Below are 23,343 nucleotides of genomic sequence, written 5' to 3'. Positions count from 1 at the left end.
CCACACCGCACCCTATTCAGTGCACTACTTCTGACCAGGACCCATTAGGTATTAGGGTGGCATTTTGGGAGCCAGTCGTAACCTAGCACTACTAGATCGCATAGACAGACAATGGAGAAATCAACTGCGGGGATGACATCATCAACTCAGAGCAATAACAGAACGTTACAATACACCGAGTGCTTTAGTGACTGTGGCCCCTGGATAGTGGGTAGGATGTGATACAGACCTGTGGCCCCTAGACAGTGGGTAGGATGTGATACCTAGTGGTTATATGATACAGACCTGTGGCCACTGGACAGTGGGTAGGATGTGATAGACCTGGGGCCCCTAGACAGTGGGTAGGATATGATACAGACCTGTGGCCCCTGGACAGTGGGTAGGATGTGATAGACCTGTGGCCCCTGGACAGTGGGTAGGATGTGATACCTAGTGGTTATATGACACAGACCTGTGGCCCCTGGACAGTGGGTAGGATGTGATAGACCTGTGGCCCCTGGACAGTGGGTAGGATGTGATACCTAGTGGTTATATGACACAGACCTGTGGCCCCTGGACAGTTGGTAGGATGTGATACCTAGTGGTTATATGACACAGACCTGTGGCCCCTGGACAGTGGGTAGGATATAATACAGACCTGTGGCCCCTGGACAGTGGGTAGGATGTGATAGACCTGTGGCCCCTGGACAGTGGGTAGGATGTGATACCTAGTGGTTATATGACACAGACCTGTGGCCCCTGGACAGTTGGTAGGATGTGATACCTAGTGGTTATATGACACAGACCTGTGGCCCCTGGACAGTGGGTAGGATATAATACAGACCTGTGGCCCCTGGACAGTGGTTAGGATATGATACAGACCTGTGGCCCCTGGACAGTGGTTAGGATGTGATAGACCTGTGGCCCCTGGACAGTGGGTAGGATGTGATACCTAGTGGTTATATGACACAGACCTGTGGCCCCTGGACAGTGGGTAGGATATAATACAGACCTGTGGCCCCTGGACAGTGGTTAGGATATGATACAGACCTGTGGCCCCTGGACAGTGGTTAGGATGTGATAGACCTGTGGCCCCTGGACAGTGGGTAGGATATGATAGACCTGTGGCCCCTGGACAGTGGGTAGGATATGATAGACCTGGGGCCCCTGGACAGTGGGTAGGATATAATACAGACCTGGGGCCCCTGGACAGTGGGTAGGATATGATACAGACCTGTGGCCCCTGGACAGTGGGTAGGATATGATACAGACCTGTGGCCCCTGGACAGTGGGTAGGATATGATAGACCTGGGGCCCCTGGACAGTGGGTAGGATATGATAGACCTGGGGCCCCTGGACAGTGGGTAGGAGGTAGCCTAGTGGTTTCTGCACCTGAACAAGGCAGTTAACCCACCGTTCCCCGATAGGCCGTCATTGTAAATAAGAATTTGTTCTTAACAGACTTGCCTAGTTAAATAAAAAGGTTAAAAAAACAGAATTGACAGCATTAAAAAAAAAAAACGTATTCAAATATATTAATAGTAAATTCTGACTACAACTGCAGACGTCCTCCTCTTCTAACAATAATATAATAATAATAATATAATAATATAATAATAATATATTATTGTGTTAGATCTAAAACATGGATTTCTACATGTTAATGTTTCACCCAATGAACAAAAAGAGGGCTTGAGAATGATGGCATCGTCCTACAAGGAGGAGAAGGGGGCCTGGATGGACTGAATACACAGTAGACAGATGAATAACATCCACCGGGCCTATTGAGTTATCTTCAATAGAGACGGACACGGGATCTCTCCGACCTTACTCTTCACCGTGGCTCGGCGCTCAGCAGAGATAATAGAACGACAGAGATAATAGAACGACAGAGTTTAATTAGCCACCGTTACATAAAAAAAGGGTAGCGTTCATCGCCGGTCTGGTGCTCTGTGAGTGGGTACTGTGCCGCTGTGCTACACTGCTATAGCGAAGAACAGACACCTGGGACTCTGCAGCACTTGTCTTTGTGTAATTGCACAAGCTCAGAGGACTCCTACACACTCTGCGAGGGGTTTCTATACACACTGGAGATAATTATTTCAAAAATCACTGGCTCTTCTTTGAAGAGCTTTTTTCCAATTATGGGAAGAAAATAAATCTGAAACCGATGGTAATTTTCACCACAGTTTTCATCTGTTGAAAAAAATAAAAAATGCTTTGTGTTTTATTACTGGACCAAACACATTCTTCAGAAAACTTTTCCAAATGAGGAAAGTGCAAAACAAATTGGGCTGCTATCAAACTTAATACAGAAGACAACCTGAGGTAACGGCCCCAGTGAGGTAACGGCCACAGGACAGCTGTAATCTCCAGGACCTGAGGTAACGGCCACAGGACAGCTGTAATCTCCAGGACCTGAGATAACGGCCCCAGTGAGATAACGGCCCCAGTGAGGTAACGGCCCCAGTGAGGTAACGGCCCCAGTGAGGTAACGGCCCCAGTGAGGTAACCGCCCCAGTGAGGTAACGGCCCCAGTGAGGTAACGGCCACAGGACAGCTGTAATCTCCAGGACCTGAGATAACGGCCCCAGTGAGATAACGGCCCCAGTGAGGTAACGGCCACAGGACAGCTGTAATCTCCAGGACCTGAGGTAACGGCCACAGGACAGCTGTAATCTCCAGGACCTGAGGTAACGACCCCAGTGAGATGACAAACCTACCGCCACCGACCCTGACCACCGAACCTACCGCCACCGACCCTGACCACCGAACCTACCGCCACCGACCCTGACCACCGAACCTACCGCCACCGACCCTGACCACCGAACCTACCGCCACCGACCCTGACCACCGACCCTAACCACCGAACCTACCGCCAGAGACCCTGACCACCGAACCTACCGCTACGTCACTGATCCTACCGAATCTCTGTCTGGAGCTCCCTGAGCCAAAGTCTCCCCTTGGGATGCTCATGATGGGAGAACACAGTAGGACCTGGCCAATAGAAGGACAAGGAGGAGTAGGCAGGCAATGTCTTCTACGAAGAACAAATACTCTAGAGCAAGGTCAGGACGCGCGGTCGTCCCACCTAGCTAACTACAGTGACGCGCGGTCGTCCCACCTAGCTAACTACAGTGACGCGCGGTCGTCCCACCTAGCTAACTACAGTGACGCGCGGTCGTCCCACCTAGCTAACTACAGTGACGCGCGGTCGTCCCACCTAGCTAACTACAGTGACGCGCGGTCGTCCCACCTAGCTAACTACAGTGACGCGCGGTCGTCCCACCTAGCTAACTACAGTGACGCGCGGTCGTCCCACCTAGCTAACTACAGTGACGCGCGGTCGTCCCACCTAGCTAACTACAGTGACGCGCGGTCGTCCCACCTAGCTAACTACAGTGACGCGCGGTCGTCCCACCTAGCTAACTACAGTGACGCGCGGTCGTCCCACCTAGCTAACTAGCTACCTAGCTAACTACAGTGACGCGCGGTCGTCCCACCTAGCTAACTACAGTGACGCGCGGTCGTCCCACCTAGCTAACTACAGTGACGCGTGGTCGTCCCACCTAGCTAACTACTGTGTGGCTCTGAATTGGAGAGTCTGCTAAATGACTAATTGCAGACCTAGATGTGCCATAATCAAATGCTATTGGTTACATACATCTTTTTTTGCTATTGCAGGTGTAGCGAAATGCTTGTAGAAATAAAACACAAAAAAACTGCAAAGTTGCTTAGGAGCTGGAAGCAGAGATGCACCATCACACTTTTAACTAGAGGTGAAGACAAGAAGCACTGCCTTCAAAAACTCTTGTAACGGATGTGAAACGGCTAGCTTAGTTCGCGGTGCGCGCTAAATAGGGTTTCAAAATCGGTGACGTCACTTGCCCTGAGACCTTGAAGTGGTTGTTCCCCTTTGCTCTACAAGGGCAGCGGCTTCTGTGGAGCGATGGGTAACGATGCTTCGTGGGTGACTGTTGTTGATGTGTGCAGAGGGCCCCTGGTTCGCGCCCGGGTATGGGGCGAGGGGACGGTCTAAAGTTATACTGTTACACTAGCCCCGACCAGTACAACTGAGTGAGAGGACACACACGACCCGAGAACAGAGGGCTATGAATATAAACCATCATTTAGTCCATTACAGCCCGCTGCACTCAATCATACTGGAGTCTGATGGTTCCTTGCCTTCTCCAATGTCCTCACCAGAACCCATAGAAAATACACAGAGTCCCTTACCGACTGTGGTAATGTTGTCAAGTAAAGAAAACCGAGGCATTATCCTCCTTGGTATTTTAGTTTTCCTTTGTACGTAGGAGTCTTTAAAATGTTTTGCTACGGTCTGATCTAATAAACAAACCTGGTGCCGTCTATTCCTTCTACCCAAACAGCAGCGTAATTAGGTGGCAGGTGACGTCGTATCGGAGCCCATGGCTATGTAGTTACAGTACTGGTAACAAATCAAAGACCTGCCAGCCTTAGAGGGTCCGACAACCGTGTCTGAGTTTTGGGTCCAAACCTGTTGACAAATGAAGATACTGACTGTATAATACTGACTGTATAATTAAAATTGGTAGCATGGAGGTTCCCAAATGGAAAATCTAGTCATTTATATAATATATTATCATATGTAGCCCAACACTCCACCTTGTTAATATTATATTTGAAGAGATTCAATCATGTGCCTGAAAAAAATGGAGTCTTCACTATTATTCTACAATGTAGAAAATAGTAAAAAATAAAGAAAAACCCTTGAATGAGTAGGTGTGTCCAAACTTTTGACTGGTGCTGTTCGACCATGCTGGTCATTTATGAACATTTGAACATCTTGGCCATGTTCTGTTATAATCTCCACCCTGCACAGCCAGAAGAGGACTGCACAGCCTGGTTCCTCTCTAGAAGAGAAGAGGACTGGCCACCCCTCATAGCCTGGTTCCTCTCTACCCCACAGACAGAAGAGGACTAGCCTGGTTCCTCTCTACCCAGCACAGCCAGAAGAGGACTGGCCACCCCTCATAGTCTGGTTCTGGACAGAAGAGGACTTCCCACATAGCCTGGTTCTCTCTACCCAGCACAGACAGAAGAGGACTGGCCACCCCTCATAGCCTGGTTCCTCTCTACCCAGCACAGCCAGAAGAGGACTGGCCACCCACATAGCCTGGTTCCTCTCTATAGCCTGGTTCCTCTCTACCCAGCACAGACAGAAGAGGACTGGCCACCCCTCATAGTCTGGTTCCTCTCTAGGTTTCTTCCTAGGTTTTGGCCTTTCTAGGGAGTTTTTCCTAGCCACCGTGCTTCTACACCTGCATTGCTTGCTGTTTTGGGTTTTAGGCTGGGTTTCTGTACAGCACTTTGAGATATCAGCTGATGTACGAAGGGCTTTATAAATACATTTGATTTGATTTGCTGTATATAAATAAATAATCACTGAAAATGTTCGAAATACTGAATTTCTTACATGAGAGGAAATGTCCTAAGTGTCTCTGTAACAAGACCAGCTGTGAGAAACATCATGGACCAGATCCACCCCTGAGCGCTGTATATTATGACAGGAACAAGGTGCCTCGTCACCCAGTCTCTGAGTGGAGCAGAGAAAGGTCCCGGATGCCTCACAATGCCCAGTAAGCAAGACAGGCGTAACACAGGGCAGGAGGCCTTCCTCCCGGCATACAGTCATGGATATCTATCAGAAGACTGGCATGTTTCTTTGTGAGATATAGATGGTGTGTGTGTGTGTGTGTGTGTGTGTGTGTGTGTGTGTGTGTAAGGTGGTTTGCCTTATGATGGAGGGCCATTCAGCCTCCATTTAATAATATAATATGTTGTAACACAGCGAGTCCCCTGGGCAGGGCTAGGGTCCTGGGGTAGGGTCCTGGGCTCTGGGCTCGGGTCCTGGGCTCGGGTCCTGGGCTCTGGGCTCGGGTCCTGGGCTCTGGGCTCGGGTCCTGGGCTCTGGGCTCGGGTCCTGGGCTCTGGGCTCGGGTCCTGGGCTCTGGGCTCGGGTCCTGGGCTCTGGGCTCGGGTCCTGGGCTCTGGGCTAGGGTCCGGGGCTCTGGGCTAGGGTCCGGGGCTCTGGGCTTAGGGTCCTGGGCTAGGGTCTGCTGGAGACTGATGACTGGATCGAGTGGAAGGGCTGGTAGGGCCTCGTACAGCGTGTGTGTCTGTGTCAGTGGCTCTAGAGATGGGTGTAGGCTACATCTGTAATGGAAGCCTTAAGGAAGCCTTCCCCAGTATGGTGGGACCTCGGATCAATGTTGTGTCACTGGACCCAGTATGGTGGGACCTCAGATCAATGTGTACCCTTGACTAGGACTGTTGCGGTGACCGTATTACCGGCGGTCACGAGTCATGAAGGCAGTCAAATTTCACGTGACCATTTAGTCACGGTAATTAGGCTTCTCCAAGCTCTGATGCTGCTGATGGTCATTAGTAACCTACCAAACTGGCTAACTGCCTGATACTCAGCACTCTATTGTCCCTATAATCACTGACATCAATGCAAATGTTGTGTAAAACATAATCAAAACACTTCATGAGAGCCCATGAGCTCATGTTGCGTGAGAAAACAGAGTGATGGCCTCTATTAAAAAGAGGAGGATCCCATCAGCTAGACATACTATATTTATTTCTCAACTTCCCTAATATTAAGCACATTGTGGGTGTAGAGCCTAACCGGGGGTGTAGAGCCTAACTGGGATACATTAACCCACTTCACAAGGGGGTGTAGAGCCTAACTGGGGGTGTAGAGCCTAACTGGGGGTGTAGAGCCTAACTGGGATACATTAACCCACTTCACAAGGGGGTGTAGAGCCTAACTGGGGGTGTAGAGCCTAACTGGGATACATTAACCCACTTCACAAGGGGGTGTAGAGCCTAACTGGGGGTGTAGAGCCTAACTGGGATACAGTAATCTCCTTTACAAGGTGGTGTAGAGCCTAACTGGGGGCGTAGAGCCTAACTGGGGGTGTAGAGCCTAACTGGGATACAGTAATCTCCTTTACAAGGGGGTGTAGAGCCTAACTGGGGGTGTAGAGCCTAACTGGGGGTGTAGAGCCTAACTGGGGGTGTAGAGCCTAACTGGGGGTGTAGAGCCTAACTGGGATACATTAATCCTCTTTACAAGGGGGTGTAGAGCCTAACTGGGGGTGTAGAGCCTAACTGGGGGTGTAGAGCCTAATTGAATTCCATATTTTAAATCTATTTGAATTCCTGTTCCATCGCAGTACAGCAGTAAGGGTTCCTGAGCACTCGGTCAGAGTGGCAATCAGGTTTGGACAAAGGCCAACTGGAGCAGCCGGAAATACACGGACGACGCTGAGCCAATTGTGCGCCGCCCTATGGGATTCCCGATCATGGCCGGTTGTGATACAACCCGGGATCGAACTAGGGTCTGTGGTGAAGCCTCTAGCGCTGAGATGCGGTGCCTTAGATCACTGAGTCACTCGGGAACCCTAAAACCCCAATCCCTAACGCTTTTCACTCTTCTCTGTCCCGGTTTTCAGATCCTAGTCTGGCCAAGGAGTTGTAGAGGCAAGCCACTCTTCTTTCTAAGCCCTTGTGTTGAGTCTTTCAGTCAGTGAGCAGAATCACAACAGCATCAACCAATCACAGCTCAATACTGGTTGTCACGACAACGGCAGCGGGGCGGGGTGCACTAACCTGAGGGGCGTGTCCCAGCAGAGCCCACAGCGAATTAGCAGACAGGGTTTTGATCTTAAAGAACTCCATGGTGTCAGTCTCCTGGCGGTTCAGAGCGATGTAAGGACAGCTCCGGAAGTCTCCCTTCAAACCAAGTACAGACAAACTTGAATTTAAAATTAATGACACACTTCACAGTAAAACAAAAAGTGTCTTTTGGTTTCAGTACAGCACTAGAAAGAAGCCTACTTTATTATTATTTATTATTAATAATAAAATGTAGAAATACAAGGCTATGGGAGTCCTGAGTGACTCAGTTGGTAGAGCACAGCGCAGGTACCTCGCGGAATGTGGGTTCGATTCCCGGGGCCACCCATATTTAACACACACACACACACACACACACACACACACACACACACACACACACACACACACACACACACACACACACACACACACACACACACACACACACACACACACACACACACACACACACACACACACACACATTGTGGTGTAGGATAAAAGAGTCTGCAAAATGGCAGATATTAATTTCCATTAAGTTGTAAAAGCCACCTTGAGCTGCTCTCCTCCCTGTAGTCTGACCAGGTCCCAGGTCCCCATTTTCCTCACCACTTGTTTCAGCTCCCCTATCTGACGGTACGACAGGTGACCTGCAGGACATGGAGGAAACCAACAAAAAAAAACACAGGATTTACAAAACGCTTAAAACGCATGCAAATGTGCATCTCTGTCTACCTTCAGCAGTACAGCAAGCAATGAATGGCAGACGAGTCTAACAGTAGTAAATATTGATTAGCTTAGAAATATTGAAAATCTCCCTTATTCCACTATATTTTGGGGAAATATGACAGTTTAAAGTATTTTCTTATCCAACACATCCATTTTTATTTACAAAAAATAGGAAAAAAATAAGTATTTGTGACCCAAAAACCCACAACGCCTCCTCCACTCACCAGACAGCCAGGCAGGAGTCAGGGCGTCTGATATCCACGCTACATAGCCCTCTCTGAAGGAGCGGAGGAACTCATCTATTTGACTGTGGGAGACCAGCTCCCTCCTCTTCCTCAACTCTTCATCCAGCTGGCAGTCTGGGGCGAGGAAGACTAGCCTGGGTAGGAAGAGCTCCTGACGCACCGACAGGCCGCTCCTCCTCAGGTACTGCCACAGGTTAGTTGTCTTGGTCTGGAGGATATATATATATATAGAGATCACAGGTTAGTTGTCTTGGTCTGGAGGATATATATATATAGAGATCACAGGTTAGTTGTCTTGGTCTGGAGGATATATATAGAGAGATCACAGGTTAGTTGTCTTGGTCTAGAGGATATATATAGCGATCACAGGTTAGTTGTCTTGGTCTGGAGGATATATATATATATAGAGATCACAGGTTAGTTGTCTTGGTCTGGAGGATATATATATATATATATATAGAGATCACAGGTTAGTTGTCTTGGTCTGGAGGATATATATATATATAGAGATCACAGGTTAGTTGTCTTGGTCTGGAGGATATATATAGAGAGATCACAGGTTAGTTGTCTTGGTCTGGAGGATATATATATATAGAGATCACAGGTTAGTTGTCTTGGTCTGGAGGATATATATATATATATATCACAGGTTAGTTGTCTTGGTCTAGAGGATATATATATATAGAGATCACAGGTTAGTTGTCTTGGTCTGGATGATATATATATAGATATATATAGAGATCACAGGTTAGTTGTCTTGGTCTGGAGGATATATATATATATATATATATATATATATATATATATATATATATATATAGAGATCACAGGTTAGTTGTCTTGGTCTGGAGGATATATATATATAGAGATCACAGGTTAGTTGTCTTGGTCTGGAGGATATATATATATAGAGATCACAGGTTAGTTGTCTTGGTCTGGAGGATATATATATATATAGAGATCACAGGTTAGTTGTCTTGGTCTGGAGGATATATATATAGAGATCACAGGTTAGTTGTCTTGGTCTGGAGGATATATATATATAGAGAGATCACAGGTTAGTTGTCTTGGTCTGGAGGATATATATATATATATAGAGATCACAGGTTAGTTGTCTTGGTCTGGAGGATATATATATATATATATAGAGATCACAGGTTAGTTGTCTTGGTCTAGAGGATATATATATATAGAGATCACAGGTTAGTTGTCTTGGTCTAGAGGATATATATATATATATATAGAGATCACAGGTTAGTTGTCTTGGTCTGAAGGATATATATATATAGAGAGATCACAGGTTAGTTGTCTTGGTCTAGAGGATATATATATATAGAGATCACAGGTTATTTGTCTTGGTCTGGAGGATATATATATATATATATATATATATATATATATATATATATATATATATATATATATATATATATAGAGATCACAGGTTAGTTGTCTTGGTCTGGAGGATATATATATATAGAGATCACAGGTTAGTTGTCTTGGTCTAGAGGATATATATAGCGATCACAGGTTAGTTGTCTTGGTCTAGAGGATATATATAGCGATCACAGGTTAGTTGTCTTGGTCTGGAGGATATATATATATAGAGATCACAGGTTAGTTGTCTTGGTCTGGAGGATATATATATATAGAGATCACAGGTTATTTGTCTTGGTCTGGAGGATATATATATATATATATATATATATATATATATATATATATATATATATATATATATATATAGAGATCACAGGTTAGTTGTCTTGGTCTGGAGGATATATATATATAGAGATCACAGGTTAGTTGTCTTGGTCTAGAGGATATATATAGCGATCACAGGTTAGTTGTCTTGGTCTAGAGGATATATATAGCGATCACAGGTTAGTTGTCTTGGTCTGGAGGATATATATATATAGAGATCACAGGTTAGTTGTCTTGGTCTGGAGGATATATATATATAGAGATCACAGGTTATTTGTCTTGGTCTGGAGGATATATATATATATATATATATATATATATATATATATATATATATATATATATAGAGATCACAGGTTAGTTGTCTTGGTCTGGAGGATATATATATATAGAGATCACAGGTTAGTTGTCTTGGTCTCTCACAGGTTAGTTGTCTTGGTCTAGAGGATATAGGATATATATAGCGATCATTAGTTGTCTTGGTCTAGAGGATATATAGAGATCACAGGTTAGTTGTCTTGGTCTGGAGGATATATATATATAGAGATCACAGGTTAGTTGTCTTGGTCTGGAGGATATATATATATATATAGATCACAGGTTAGTTGTCTTGGTCTGGAGGATATATATATAGAGATCACAGGTTAGTTGTCTTGGTCTGGAGGATATATATATAGAGATCACAGGTTAGTTGTCTTGGTCTGGAGGATATATATAGAGATCACAGGTTAGTTGTCTTGGTCTGGAGGATATATATATATATATAGATCACAGGTTAGTTGTCTTGGTCTGGAGGATATATATATAGAGATCACAGGTTAGTTGTCTTGGTCTGGAGGATATATATAGAGATCACAGGTTAGTTGTCTTGGTCTGGAGGATATATATATAGAGATCACAGGTTAGTTGTCTTGGTCTGGAGGATATATATAGAGATCACAGGTTAGTTGTCTTGGTCTGGAGGATATATATATAGAGATCACAGGTTAGTTGTCTTGGTCTGGAGGATATATATATATATAGAGATCACAGGTTAGTTGTCTTGGTCTGGAGGATATATATATATAGAGATCACAGGTTAGTTGTCTTGGTCTGGAGGATATATATATATAGAGATCACAGGTTAGTTGTCTTGGTCTGGAGGATATATATATATATAGAGATCACAGGTTAGTTGTCTTGGTCTGGAGGATATATATATATATATATAGAGATCACAGGTTAGTTGTCTTGGTCTGGAGGATATATATATATATAGAGATCACAGGTTAGTTGTCTTGGTCTGGAGGATATATATATATAGAGATCACAGGTTAGTTGTCTTGGTCTAGAGGATATATATATATATATAGAGATCACAGGTTAGTTGTCTTGGTCTGGAGGATATATATATATATATAGAGATCACAGGTTAGTTGTCTTGGTCTGGAGGATATATATATATATATATAGAGATCACAGGTTAGTTGTCTTGGTCTGGAGGATATATATATATATATATATAGAGATCACAGGTTAGTTGTCTTGGTCTGGAGGATATATATATATATATATATATAGAGATCACAGGTTAGTTGTCTTGGTCTGGAGGATATATATATATATATATAGAGATCACAGGTTAGTTGTCTTGGTCTGGAGGATATATATATATATATATAGAGATCACAGGTTAGTTGTCTTGGTCTGGAGGATATATATATATATATAGAGATCACAGGTTAGTTGTCTTGGTCTGGAGGATATATATATATATATATATATAGAGATCACAGGTTAGTTGTCTTGGTCTGGAGGATATATATATATATATATATAGAGATCACAGGTTAGTTGTCTTGGTATGGAGGATATATATATATACAGTGCCTTGCGAAAGTATTCGGCCCCCTTGAACTTTGCGACCTTTTGCTACATTTCAGGCTTCAAACAAAGATATAAAACTGTATTTTTTTGTGAAGAATCAACAACAAGTGGGACACAATCATGAAGTTGAACGACATTTATTGGATATTTCAAACTTTTTTAACATATCAAAAACTGAAAAATTGGGCGTGCACTTTAAATGGGGCGGCAGGGTAGCCTAGCGGTTAGCGCGTTGGACTAGTAGGTTGCAAGTTCAAACCCCCGAGCTGACAAGGTACAAATCTGTCGTTCTGCCCCTGAACAGGCAGTTAACCCACTGTTCCTAGGCAGTCATTGAAAATAAGAATTTGTTCTTAAACTGACTTGCCTGGTTAAATAAAGGTAAAATAAAATTAAAATAAAATATCCTTCTAAACCACTCTGTAGTTTTGGATTCTAAACCACACTGTAGTTTTGGATTCTAAACCACACTGTAGTTTTGGATTCTAAACCACACTGTAGTTTTGGATTCTAAACCACACTGTAGTTTTGGATTCTAAACCACACTGTAGTTTTGGATTCTAAACCAAACTGTAGTTTTGGATTCTAAACCAAACTGTAGTTTTGGATTCTAAACCAAACTGTAGTTTTGGATTCTAAACCACACTGTAGTTTTGGATTCTAAACCACACTGTAGTTTTGGATTCTAAACCAAACTGTAGTTTTGGATTCTAAACCAAACTGTCTGCTTTGTCCTGGATCTTGACTGAGTCAGAGTAGTACATTTATATGGAAATGAGTTGATGAACACTACAGCGGGAGCAGGGTTCGGTAAAGTCCCTTCCACAAAGTGGGGCCTCTTGATTTTTAACGGCTGTAATTATGTTTATAGAGGGGAAAACAGGTGCCTCAACACAGCTGTCACCCTGTCTACCAGGGCAGGACAGGAGGCACTCATTTACATTCACTGTATAGAGCAAGAGCCTCAGGGATGTCAAGCATATGGGCCAGATCTGACCTGCGAACCCCTTCAATCTGGGGGGGGGGAACAATCTCAATCAACATTGAGATTACCAAAATAAAACTGAATCTCTGTAGAAATAACAGACCTACATTTATCGTCTTCACTGTCCAGCTTACTAACAGTCATCTAAACGAAAGCGAGACAGTCAGGGAGCAGATTCCAGAAGCTATGGATAGAGTAAATAATAATCCATTTTACGTGCGGCCCTCCGGACCTCGGTGAAGACCGTAGACGGGCCGCGGGGGCAAAATGAACAACCCTGCTGTAGATGCTATGTTGGGTCAGAGGTTGGATAAGAGGGAGCTTGGCTGGCAGAATGAAGTACCAGGCTACCAGTCAGCCCAAACCGACAACTAGGCTACCAGTCAGCCCAAACCGACAACTAGGCTACCAGTCAGCCCAAACTGACAACTAGGCTAGGCTACCAGTCAGCCCAAACTGACAACTAGGCTAGGCTACCAGTCAGCCCAAACTGACAACTAGGCTAGGCTACCAGTCAGCCCAAACTGACAACTAGGCTACCAGTCAGCCCAAACTGACAACTAGGCTAGGCTACCAGTCAGCCCAAACCGACAACTAGGCTAGGCTACCAGTCAGCCCAAACCGACAACTAGGCTAGGCTACCAGTCAGCCCAAACCGACAACTAGGCTAGGCTACCAGTCAGCCCAAACCGACAACTAGGCTACCAGTCAGCCCAAACCGACAACTAGGCTACCAGTCAGCCCAAACCGACAACTAGGCTACCAGTCAGCCCAAACCGACAACTAGGCTACCAGTCAGCCCAAACCGACAACTAGGCTACCAGTCAGCCCAAACCGACAACTAGGCTACCAGTCAGCCCAAACCGACAACTAGGCTACCAGTCAGCCCAAACCGACAACTAGGCTACCAGTCAGCCCAAACAGACAACTAGGCTACCAGTCAGCCCAAACCGACAACTAGGCTAGGCTACCAGTCAGCCCAAACCGACAACTAGGCTAGGCTACCAGTCAGCCCAAACCGACAACTAGGCTAGGCTACCAGTCAGCCCAAACTGACAACTAGGCTAGGCTACCAGTCAGCCCAAACCGACAACTAGGCTAGGCTACCAGTCAGCCCAAACCGACAACTAGGCTACCAGTCAGCCCAAACCGACAACTAGGCTACCAGTCAGCCCAAACCGACAACTAGGCTACCAGTCAGCCCAAACCGACAACTAGGCTACCAGTCAGCCCAAACCGACAACTAGGCTACCAGTCAGCCCAAACCGACAACTAGGCTACCAGTCAGCCCAAACTGACAACTAGGCTAGGCTACCAGTCAGCCCAAACTGACAACTAGGCTAGGCTACCAGTCAGCCCAAACCGACAACTAGGCTACCAGTCAGCCCAAACCGACAACTAGGCTACCAGTCAGCCCAAACTGACAACTAGGCTAGGCTACCAGTCAGCCCAAACTGACAACTAGGCTAGGCTACCAGTCAGCCCAAACTGACAACTAGGCTACCAGTCAGCCCAAACTGACAACTAGGCTACCAGTCAGCCCAAACTGACAACTAGGCTACCAGTCAGCCCAAACTGACAACTAGGCTAGGCTACCAGTCAGCCCAAACTGACAACTAGGCTAGGCTACCAGTCAGCCCAAACTGACAACTAGGCTAGGCTACCAGTCAGCCCAAACTGACAACTAGGCTAGGCTACCAGTCAGCCCAAACTGACAACTAGGCTAGGCTACCAGTCAGCCCAAACTGACAACTAGGCTACCAGTCAGCCCAAACTGACAACTAGGCTACCAGTCAGCCCAAACTGACAACTAGGCTACCAGTCAGCCCAAACTGACAACTAGGCTAGGCTACCAGTCAGCCCAAACTGACAACTAGACTAGGCTACCAGTCAGCCCAAACTGACAACTAGGCTAGGCTACCAGTCAGCCCAAACTGACAACTAGGCTGGCTACCAGTCAGCCCAAACTGACAACTAGGCTAGGCTACCAGTCAGCCCAAACTGACAACTAGGCTAGGCTACCAGTCAGCCCAAACTGACAACTAGGCTAGGCTACCAGTCAGCCCAAACTGACAACTAGGCTAGGCTACCAGTCAGCCCAAACTGACAACTAGGCTAGGCTAAACTTGGCTCCAGTCAGCCCAAACTGACAACTAGGCTAGGCTACCAGTCAGCCCAAACTGACAACTAGGCTAGGCTACCAGTCAGCCCAAACTGACAACTAGGCTAGGCTACCAGTCAGCCCAAACTGACAACTAGGCTAGGCTACCAGTCAGCCCAAACTGACAACTAGGCTAGGCTACCAGTCAGCCCAAACTGACAACTAGGCTAGGCTACCAGTCAGCCCAAACTGACAACTAGGCTATCAGTCAGCCCAAACCGACAACTAGGCTACCAGTCAGCCCAAACTGACAACTAGGCTACCAGTCAGCCCAAACTGACGACTAGGCTACCAGTCAGCCCAAACTGACGGCTAGGCTACCAGTCAGCCCAAACCGACAACTAGGCTACCAGTCAGCCCAAACCGACAACTAGGCTACCAGTCAGCCCAAACTGACGGCTAGGCTACCAGTCAGCCCAAACCGACGGCTAGGCTACCAGTCAGCCCAAACCGACAACTAGGCTACCAGTCAGCCCAAACCGACAACTAGGCTACCAGTCAGCCCAAACTGACGGCTAGGCTACCAGTCAGCCCAAACCGACAACTAGGCTACCAGTCAGCCCAAACCGACGGCTAGGCTACCAGTCAGCCCAAACTGACGGCTAGGCTACCAGTCAGCCCAAACTGACGGCTAGGCTACCAGTCAGCCCAAACCGACAACTAGGCTACCAGTCAGCCCAAACCGACAACTAGGCTACCAGTCAGCCCAAACCGACAACTAGGCTACCAGTCAGCCCAAACCGACAACTAGGCTACCAGTCAGCCCAAACTGACGGCTAGGCTACCAGTCAGCCCAAACTGACGGGAACTGATGCCATCTAGGCGAGGGGTTCTCAAAGTGGGGTCCGTGGCCAGACATAACAAATAAAAATAAGTATATACCCTTTTTTAAATAAAAAACAACAACTAATTTAATTAATTTCAAAGGATCTCTGGAATAAGTAATACAATGTTATAATATTAATACACAATGTTCTTAAACCTTGGGCAAATACTTAAATTAATTCTCATTTTTACATAAAATGCACTGAGTTAGAGGATATTAGCTTTAAAGCTGTAACGAAATTGCTTTGCCCCCCCATTAAATAACATTGCTCCCCCCCATTAAATAACATTGCTTTCCCACCCCCCGCCCCCATTAAATAACATTGCTTTGCCCCCCGCCCCCATTAAATAACATTGCTTTGCCCCCCCGCCCCCATTAAATAACATTGCTTTGCCCCCCATTAAATAACATTGCTTTGCCCCCCCCAGGTTTCCCATTAAATAACATTGCTTTGCCCCCCATTAAATAACATTGCTCCCCCCCATTAAATAACATTGCTTTCCCACCCCCCCATTAAATAACATTGCTTTGCCCCCCATTAAATAACATTGCTCCCCCCACCCCCATTAAATAACATTGCTTTGCCCCCATTAAATAACATTGCCCCCCCCCATTAAATAACATTGCTCCCCCCATTAAATAACATTGCTTTCCCACCCCCATTAAATAACATTGCTTTCCCACCCCCATTAAATAACATTGCTTTGCCCTCCCCCCCATTAAATAACATTGCTCCCCCCCATTAAATAACATTGCTTTCCCACCCGCCCACCCCCATTAAATAACATTGCTTTCCCGCCCCCACCCCCATTAAATAACATTGCTTTGCCCAATGACACATTTTTGTTTATAGAATTGCAGGAAATGTGCTTTCCTATGCCTAAGAGGTGGGCCTTTAAAAATGTTCCTTCCCAGGGCCTGAGACTTGTCCGACCGTGCCCTGCCACAGTCATAGTAAAACTATAGGCCATGCCCCCCCCCCATTAAGTGATAACCCCCCTGACCTAGACTTCATACTGTAGTCTTTCGGACCACTAGTCTATGTGAAAGACTTGGCTACATTTGATATGTGATTTATTTTATTAACTAAAAGATGTTATGACATATTTACCATGACGGCCTCAAGGGGGTCAGCCACCTGTTCTATGGAGGTGTTGGTAAAGTTGTGGTGCTGTTCTTTGAGCTGGACGTGCCATTGCTGCCTCTGGGAAGACACCGTTCCTCTCCAGGGCTTCACGTCGATGCAGAACACCCCGTGACCTTAGAAGACAGAGAGAAGAGGGTTGAGTTGTGAGAGGAGGTTTGAGTTGTGAGAGGAGGTTTGAGTTGTGAGAGGAGGTTTGAGTTGTGAGAGGAGGTTTGAGTTGTGAGAAGAGGTTTGAGTTGTGAGAAGAGGTTTGAGTTGTGAGAAGAGGTTTGAGTTGTGAGAAGAGGTTTGAGTTGTGAGAAGAGGTTTGAGTTGTGAGAGGAGGTTTGAGTTGTGAGAAGAGGTTTGAGTTGTGAGAAGAGGTTTGAGTTGTGAGAAGAGGTTTGAGTTGTGAGAAGAGGTTTGAGTTGTGAGAAGAGGTTTGAGTTGTGAGAAGAGGTTTGAGTTGTGAGAGGAGGTTTGAGTTGTGAGAAGAGGTTTGAGTTGTGAGAAGAGGTTTGAGTTGTGAGAAGAGGTTTGAGTTGTGAGAAGAGGTTTGAGTTGTGAGAAGAGGTTTGAGTTGTGAGAAGAGGTTTGAGTTGTGAGAAGAGGTTTGAGTTGTGAGAAGAGGTTTGAGTAAAACTAGGCACTCCAACCCTGTTCCTGGAGAGCTACTGTCCTCTAGGTGTTCACTCCAACCCTGTTCCTGGAGAGCTACTGTCCTCTAGGTGTTCACTCCAACCCTGTTCCTGGAGAGCTACTGTCCTCTAGGTGTTCTCTCCAACCCTGTTCCTGGAGAGCTACTGTCCTCTAGGTGTTCACTCCAACCCTGTTCCTGGAGAGCTACGGTCCTTACATTTACATTTACATTTAAGTCATTTAGCAGACGCTCTTATCCAGAGCGACTTACAAATTGGTGCATTCACCTTATGACATCCTGTGGAACAGCCACTTTACAATAGTGCATCTAAATCTTTTAAGGGGGGGGGGTGAGAAGGATTACTTTATCCTATCCTAGGTATTCCTTAAAGAGGTGGGGTTTCAGGTGTCTCCGGAAGGTGGTGATTGACTCCGCTGTCCTGGAGTGAACACCTAGAGGACAGTAGCACTCCAACCCTGTTCCTGGAGAGAACACCTACAGGTTTTTCTCCTGCGTTTTTGATGGCAGGCCACTCTGGTAGACCTACATTATGATCACATAGCCACAGTAGCCTCAGTGTTCACAGTAAACGAGAGCTGGAAGCTGCACAGAATTTTCAAGTTTGCACTCAGCAAACTCAAATTTGCTCAGTGCTCAAAAAAAAGAGAAGGAACATTGGTTAGGAGTCGAGTCAACCACACAGTACATAGGCCTAGTTAGTTGAATACTGGACAGTACATTGGCCGAGTTAGTTGAATACTGGACAGTACATAGGCCGAGTTAGTTGAATACTGGACAGTACATAGGCCGAGTTAGTTTAATACTGGACAGTACATAGGCCGAGTTAGTTTAATACTGGACAGTACATAGGCCGAGTTAGTTTAATACTGGACAGTACATAGGCCGAGTTAGTTTAATACTGGACAGTACATAGGCCGAGTTAGTTTAATACTGGACAGTACATAGGCCGAGTTAGTTTAATACTGGACAGTACATAGGCCGAGTTAGTTTAATACTGGACAGTACATAGGCCGAGTTAGTTTAATACTGGACAGTACATAGGCCGAGTTAGTTTAATACTGGACAGTACATAGGCCGAGTTAGTTTAATACTGGACAGTACATAGGCCGAGTTAGTTTAATACTGGACAGTACATAGGCCTAGTTAGTTTAATACTGGACAGTACATAGGCCTAGTTAGTTTAATACTGGACAGTACATAGGCCTAGTTAGTTTAATACTGGACAGTACATAGGCCTAGTTAGTTGAATACTGGACAGTACATAGGCCTAGTTAGTTTAATACTGGACAGTACATAGGCCTAGTTAGTTTAATACTCGACTGAGCACCTGTGAGGATGACGAGGTCGATGTCGTCTGCCTTGGTGGTTTGAAACTGGGTCGGGACTCGTAGGTCGCAGAAAATGTTCTCTTTTTTCAGTCCGCCAAGTTTCCTAAAGAAAATAAAGAGGGATATAATCCAAGGTTCCTTTTTACTATATACAACCTGACCCCCCCATAATACAGCCTGACCCCCCCATAATACAACCTGACCCCCCCATAATACAACCTGACCCCCCATAATACAGCCTGACCCCCCCCATAATACAGCCTGACCCCCCCCCATAATACAGCCTGACCCCCCCATAATACAGCCTGACCCCCCATAATACAGCCTGACCCCCCATAATACAGCCTGACCCCCCCATAATACAGCCTGACCCCCCATAATAGAACCTGACCCCCCATAATGTAGTCTATAATACAGCCTGACCCCCCCCATAATACAGCCTGACCCCCCCCATAATACAGCCTGACCCCCCCCCATAATACAGCCTGACCCCCCATAATACAGCCTGACCCCCCCATAATACAGCCTGACCCCCCCCCATAATACAGCCTGACCCCCCCCCATAATACAGCCTGACCCCCCATAATACAGCCTGACCCCCCCATAATACAGCCTGACCCCCCCATAATACAGCCTGACCCCCCCCCATAATGTAGTCTAGGTAGCTAGGTACAGCCTGACCCCCCCCATAGTACAGCCTGACCCCCCCCCATAATACAGCCTGACCCCCCTGTCCCCATAATACAGCCTGACCCCCCCCATAATACAGCCTGACCCCCCCCCCATAATACAGCCTGACCCCCCCCCCGTCCCCATAACACAACCTGACCCCCCCCCATAATGTAGTCTAGCTAGCTACATACAACCTGACCCCCTGTCCCCATAACACAACCTGACCCCCCTGTCCCCATAACACAACCTGACCCCCCTGTCCCCACAACGTAGTCCCCACAGCTAGCTACACATACAACCTGACCCCCCGTCCCCATAACACAACCTGACCCCCCTGTCCCCATAACACAACCTGACCCCCCACCCTGTCCCCATAACACAACCTGACCCCCCCACCCTGTCCCCATAACACAACCTGACCCCCCCCCCCTGTCCCCATAACACAACCTGACCCCCCCCCATCCCCACAACGTAGTCCCCATAGCTAACTACATACAACCTGACCCCCATCCCCACAACGTAGTCTAGCTAACTACATACAACCTGACCCCCCACCCTGTCCCCATAACACAACCTGACCCCCCATCCCCACAACGTAGTCTAGCTAGCTACATACAACCTGACCCCCCCGTCCCCATAACACAACCTGACCCCCCCATCCCCACAACGTAGTCCCACAACATAGTCTAGCTACATACAACCTGACCCCCCCTGTCCCCATAACACAACCTGACCCCCCCCCACCCTGTCCGCATAACACAACCTGACCCCCCACCCTGTCCCCATAACACAACCTGACCCCCCTGTCTCCATAACACAACCTGACCCCCATCCCCACAACGTAGTCTAGCTTGCTACATAAACAAGACCCCCCAAGTCCCCATAACACAACCTGACCCCCCCACCCTGTCCTCATGTTAAATCGATCATTTAGGGCCTACCTGACACGTTGGATAAAGTCCTGTACTGTTAGGGTAGGCTGTGTACTGTCTCCTGTGGCACCTGCACTAGCAGTACTGGGTCCTGTGGAGAAGTGAAACTGGGCCAGCTGGCTTCCAAGCTGAAACATTCTCCTTGTGGATCTGAAACAACCAGAACCAAACTTGAAAATAAGTGGAACAACACTGAGTGTATAAAACTATTAGGAACATAGGACTGACCAGGTGAAAGCTATGATGCCTAATTGATGTCACCTGTTCAATCCACTTCAATCAGTGTAAATGAAGGGGAGGAGACGGGTTAATTAGGGATTTATAAGCCTAGAGACGTGTATTGTGTATGGGTCTCATTCAGAGGGTGAATGGGGAAAGACAAAAAGATTTAAGTGCCTTTGAAAGGGGTATGGTAGTAATTAGGTGCCAATCGCACCGGTTTGTGTGTGTCAAGAACTGCAACGCTGCAGGGTTTTTCCACGCGCAACAGTTTCCCGTGTGTGTATCAAGAAAGGGTCCACCGCCCAAAGAATATCCAGCCAACTTGACACAACTTTCGGGAAAGCATTGGAGTCAACATGGCCCAGCATCCCTGTGTCACTCTTTAAGACACCTTGTCGAGTCCATGACCCGACGACCTGAGTCTGTTCTGAGGGCAAACCGGGGGGGATGCAGCGACTCAACACCAGGAAGGTGTTGCTAATGGTTTGTCTATGTAACTATAGAAGCGGAGAGGGGTAGCTTTATGTTGACATCAAACCTGCATCACACTACAGGAAACTAAAAGCTGATTTAGACAGCAACATCTTAAAACAACAAGACTATATAGCTAAATAACAAACAAAATAACATTTAGAAAACGTGATTTTTGACGGCTGGATATCATTTAACTTACGTTCCAACCGGAATCTGTTGACATCAAAAAACTACAGGAAACTAAAAGCTCATTTAGACAAAACATCTTAAAACAACAAGACTATATAGATAAATAACAAACAAAATAAATTTAGAAAACGTGTTTTTGACGGCTGGATATCATTTGTGTTTACGTTCCAACCGGAATCTGTCTCCAAAAACTTCGTAAATAACAAGGATGCCGAAAAACTAGTTAATTCACCCAGTAGCAGTTATCAATTCACCTAGTTAAACCTAGTTAAACCTAACTAGCTGTCGAATAAAATTCACCTAGTTAAACCTAGTTAACTAGCTGTCGAATAGGCATCAATTCACCTAGTTAAACCTAGTTAACTAGCTGTCGAATAGGCATCAATTCACCTAGTTAAACCTAGTTAACTAGCTGTCGAATAGGCATCAACTCACCACGCAGCCCACTTCCCTACCTGGTATCTTATTCTGCCGATAAACAACTCTGTTGTATGTTGGAAACCTTGTTATTTACAACGTTTTTGGAATAGATTCCCGTTCCACATTTATTCCCAGCCGTTTTTGACTGTGCGACTTGGGAGGGGAAGCAGGCACAGCATGTCCTAGATAATTAAACTATATTTGGACAACACATCATTTACGTTACATTATCTCGCTGTATTTAGCTACAACTTCTACATTGCCAATGTCAACAAACGTGTTTGTTCACGACAAAAAACACTCGAAAATGAACGTGGCTTAGCAGTAAAAACAAAAGACGGAGACGAATTCTAGCGTTAGAACAAAAGACGGAGACTAATACGAGCGTTAGAACAAAAGACGGAGACTAATTCTAGCGTTAGAACAAAAGACGGAGACTAATTCTAGCGTTAGAACAAAAGACGGAGACTAATTCGAGCGTTAGAACAAAAGACGGAGACTAATTCGAGCGTTAGAACAACAGACGGAGACTAATTCTAGCGTTAGAACAACAGACGGAGACTAATTCTAGCGTTAGAACAAAAGACGGAGACTAATTCTAGCGTTAGAACAAAAGACGGAGACTAATTCGAGCGTTAGAACAACAGACGGAGACTAATTCTAGCGTTAGAACAACAGACGGAGACTAATTCTAGCGTTAGAACAACAGACGGAGACATACGTCGAGCGCTTACATTAATAAAGACAGAGAAAGTTGAAAACAGGAGTCAGTGTTTTTTTTCTTCCAGCACCTCTTTGTGGATGAGGCAGCCGATATATTTACCAGCCGTCCAAACTTGCTGCAATGAAATTGTATCCAGGAATGATGTTTCCCAATCAGCGCTGTTCCGCTGCGGCCTGTTCCTGGAAGACGTAAACAACCAACCACGTGGAGGTCGGGTTTCCACCAGGAAAACCTCACCGCTGTAAACACGCTATCTGGGAGCAAAAAAATACATATATTTTGGACATTTTCGTCTTCGCATTCAACTGGAGAAAACACAAACTAACAAGTCATTCAATTTAAAATAAATAAAATAAAAAGTATGGGGCGTCGAGTTATGAGAGCCCAGTAGATTATGGAAATCAATCTCTCACAGAGTGGATTCAGTTTACATTG

General features: G+C 45.9%; 1 protein-coding gene across 4 annotated transcripts in view; it reads right to left on the bottom strand.

Annotated features, from left to right (window-relative positions):
- The window catches only part of LOC124018365, a 33,176-nt gene extending 10,036 nt beyond the window's left edge, over positions 1-23,140 (bottom strand). Inside the window, exons 1-7 of one of the 4 annotated variants that reach the window (XM_046333639.1) lie at positions 23,008-23,140; positions 20,889-21,029; positions 19,275-19,378; positions 17,272-17,420; positions 8,598-8,826; positions 8,197-8,294; positions 7,636-7,758 (exon numbers count right to left, since the gene is read on the bottom strand). In XM_046333639.1, coding sequence (XP_046189595.1) covers positions 7,636-7,758; positions 8,197-8,294; positions 8,598-8,826; positions 17,272-17,420; positions 19,275-19,378; positions 20,889-21,016 — 831 coding nt within the window. In that variant the 5' untranslated portion in view covers positions 21,017-21,029; positions 23,008-23,140. The other 3 variants (XM_046333640.1, XM_046333638.1, XM_046333641.1) reach the window with 3 other exon arrangements.
- Between the last annotated feature and the right edge of the window lie 203 nt (positions 23,141-23,343).

This window comes from Oncorhynchus gorbuscha, unplaced genomic scaffold, assembly GCF_021184085.1.
Source record: "Oncorhynchus gorbuscha isolate QuinsamMale2020 ecotype Even-year unplaced genomic scaffold, OgorEven_v1.0 Un_scaffold_487, whole genome shotgun sequence".
NCBI classification, from domain to species: domain Eukaryota; kingdom Metazoa; phylum Chordata; class Actinopteri; order Salmoniformes; family Salmonidae; genus Oncorhynchus; species Oncorhynchus gorbuscha.
This window is presented reverse-complemented; position numbering and strand designations above follow the sequence as displayed.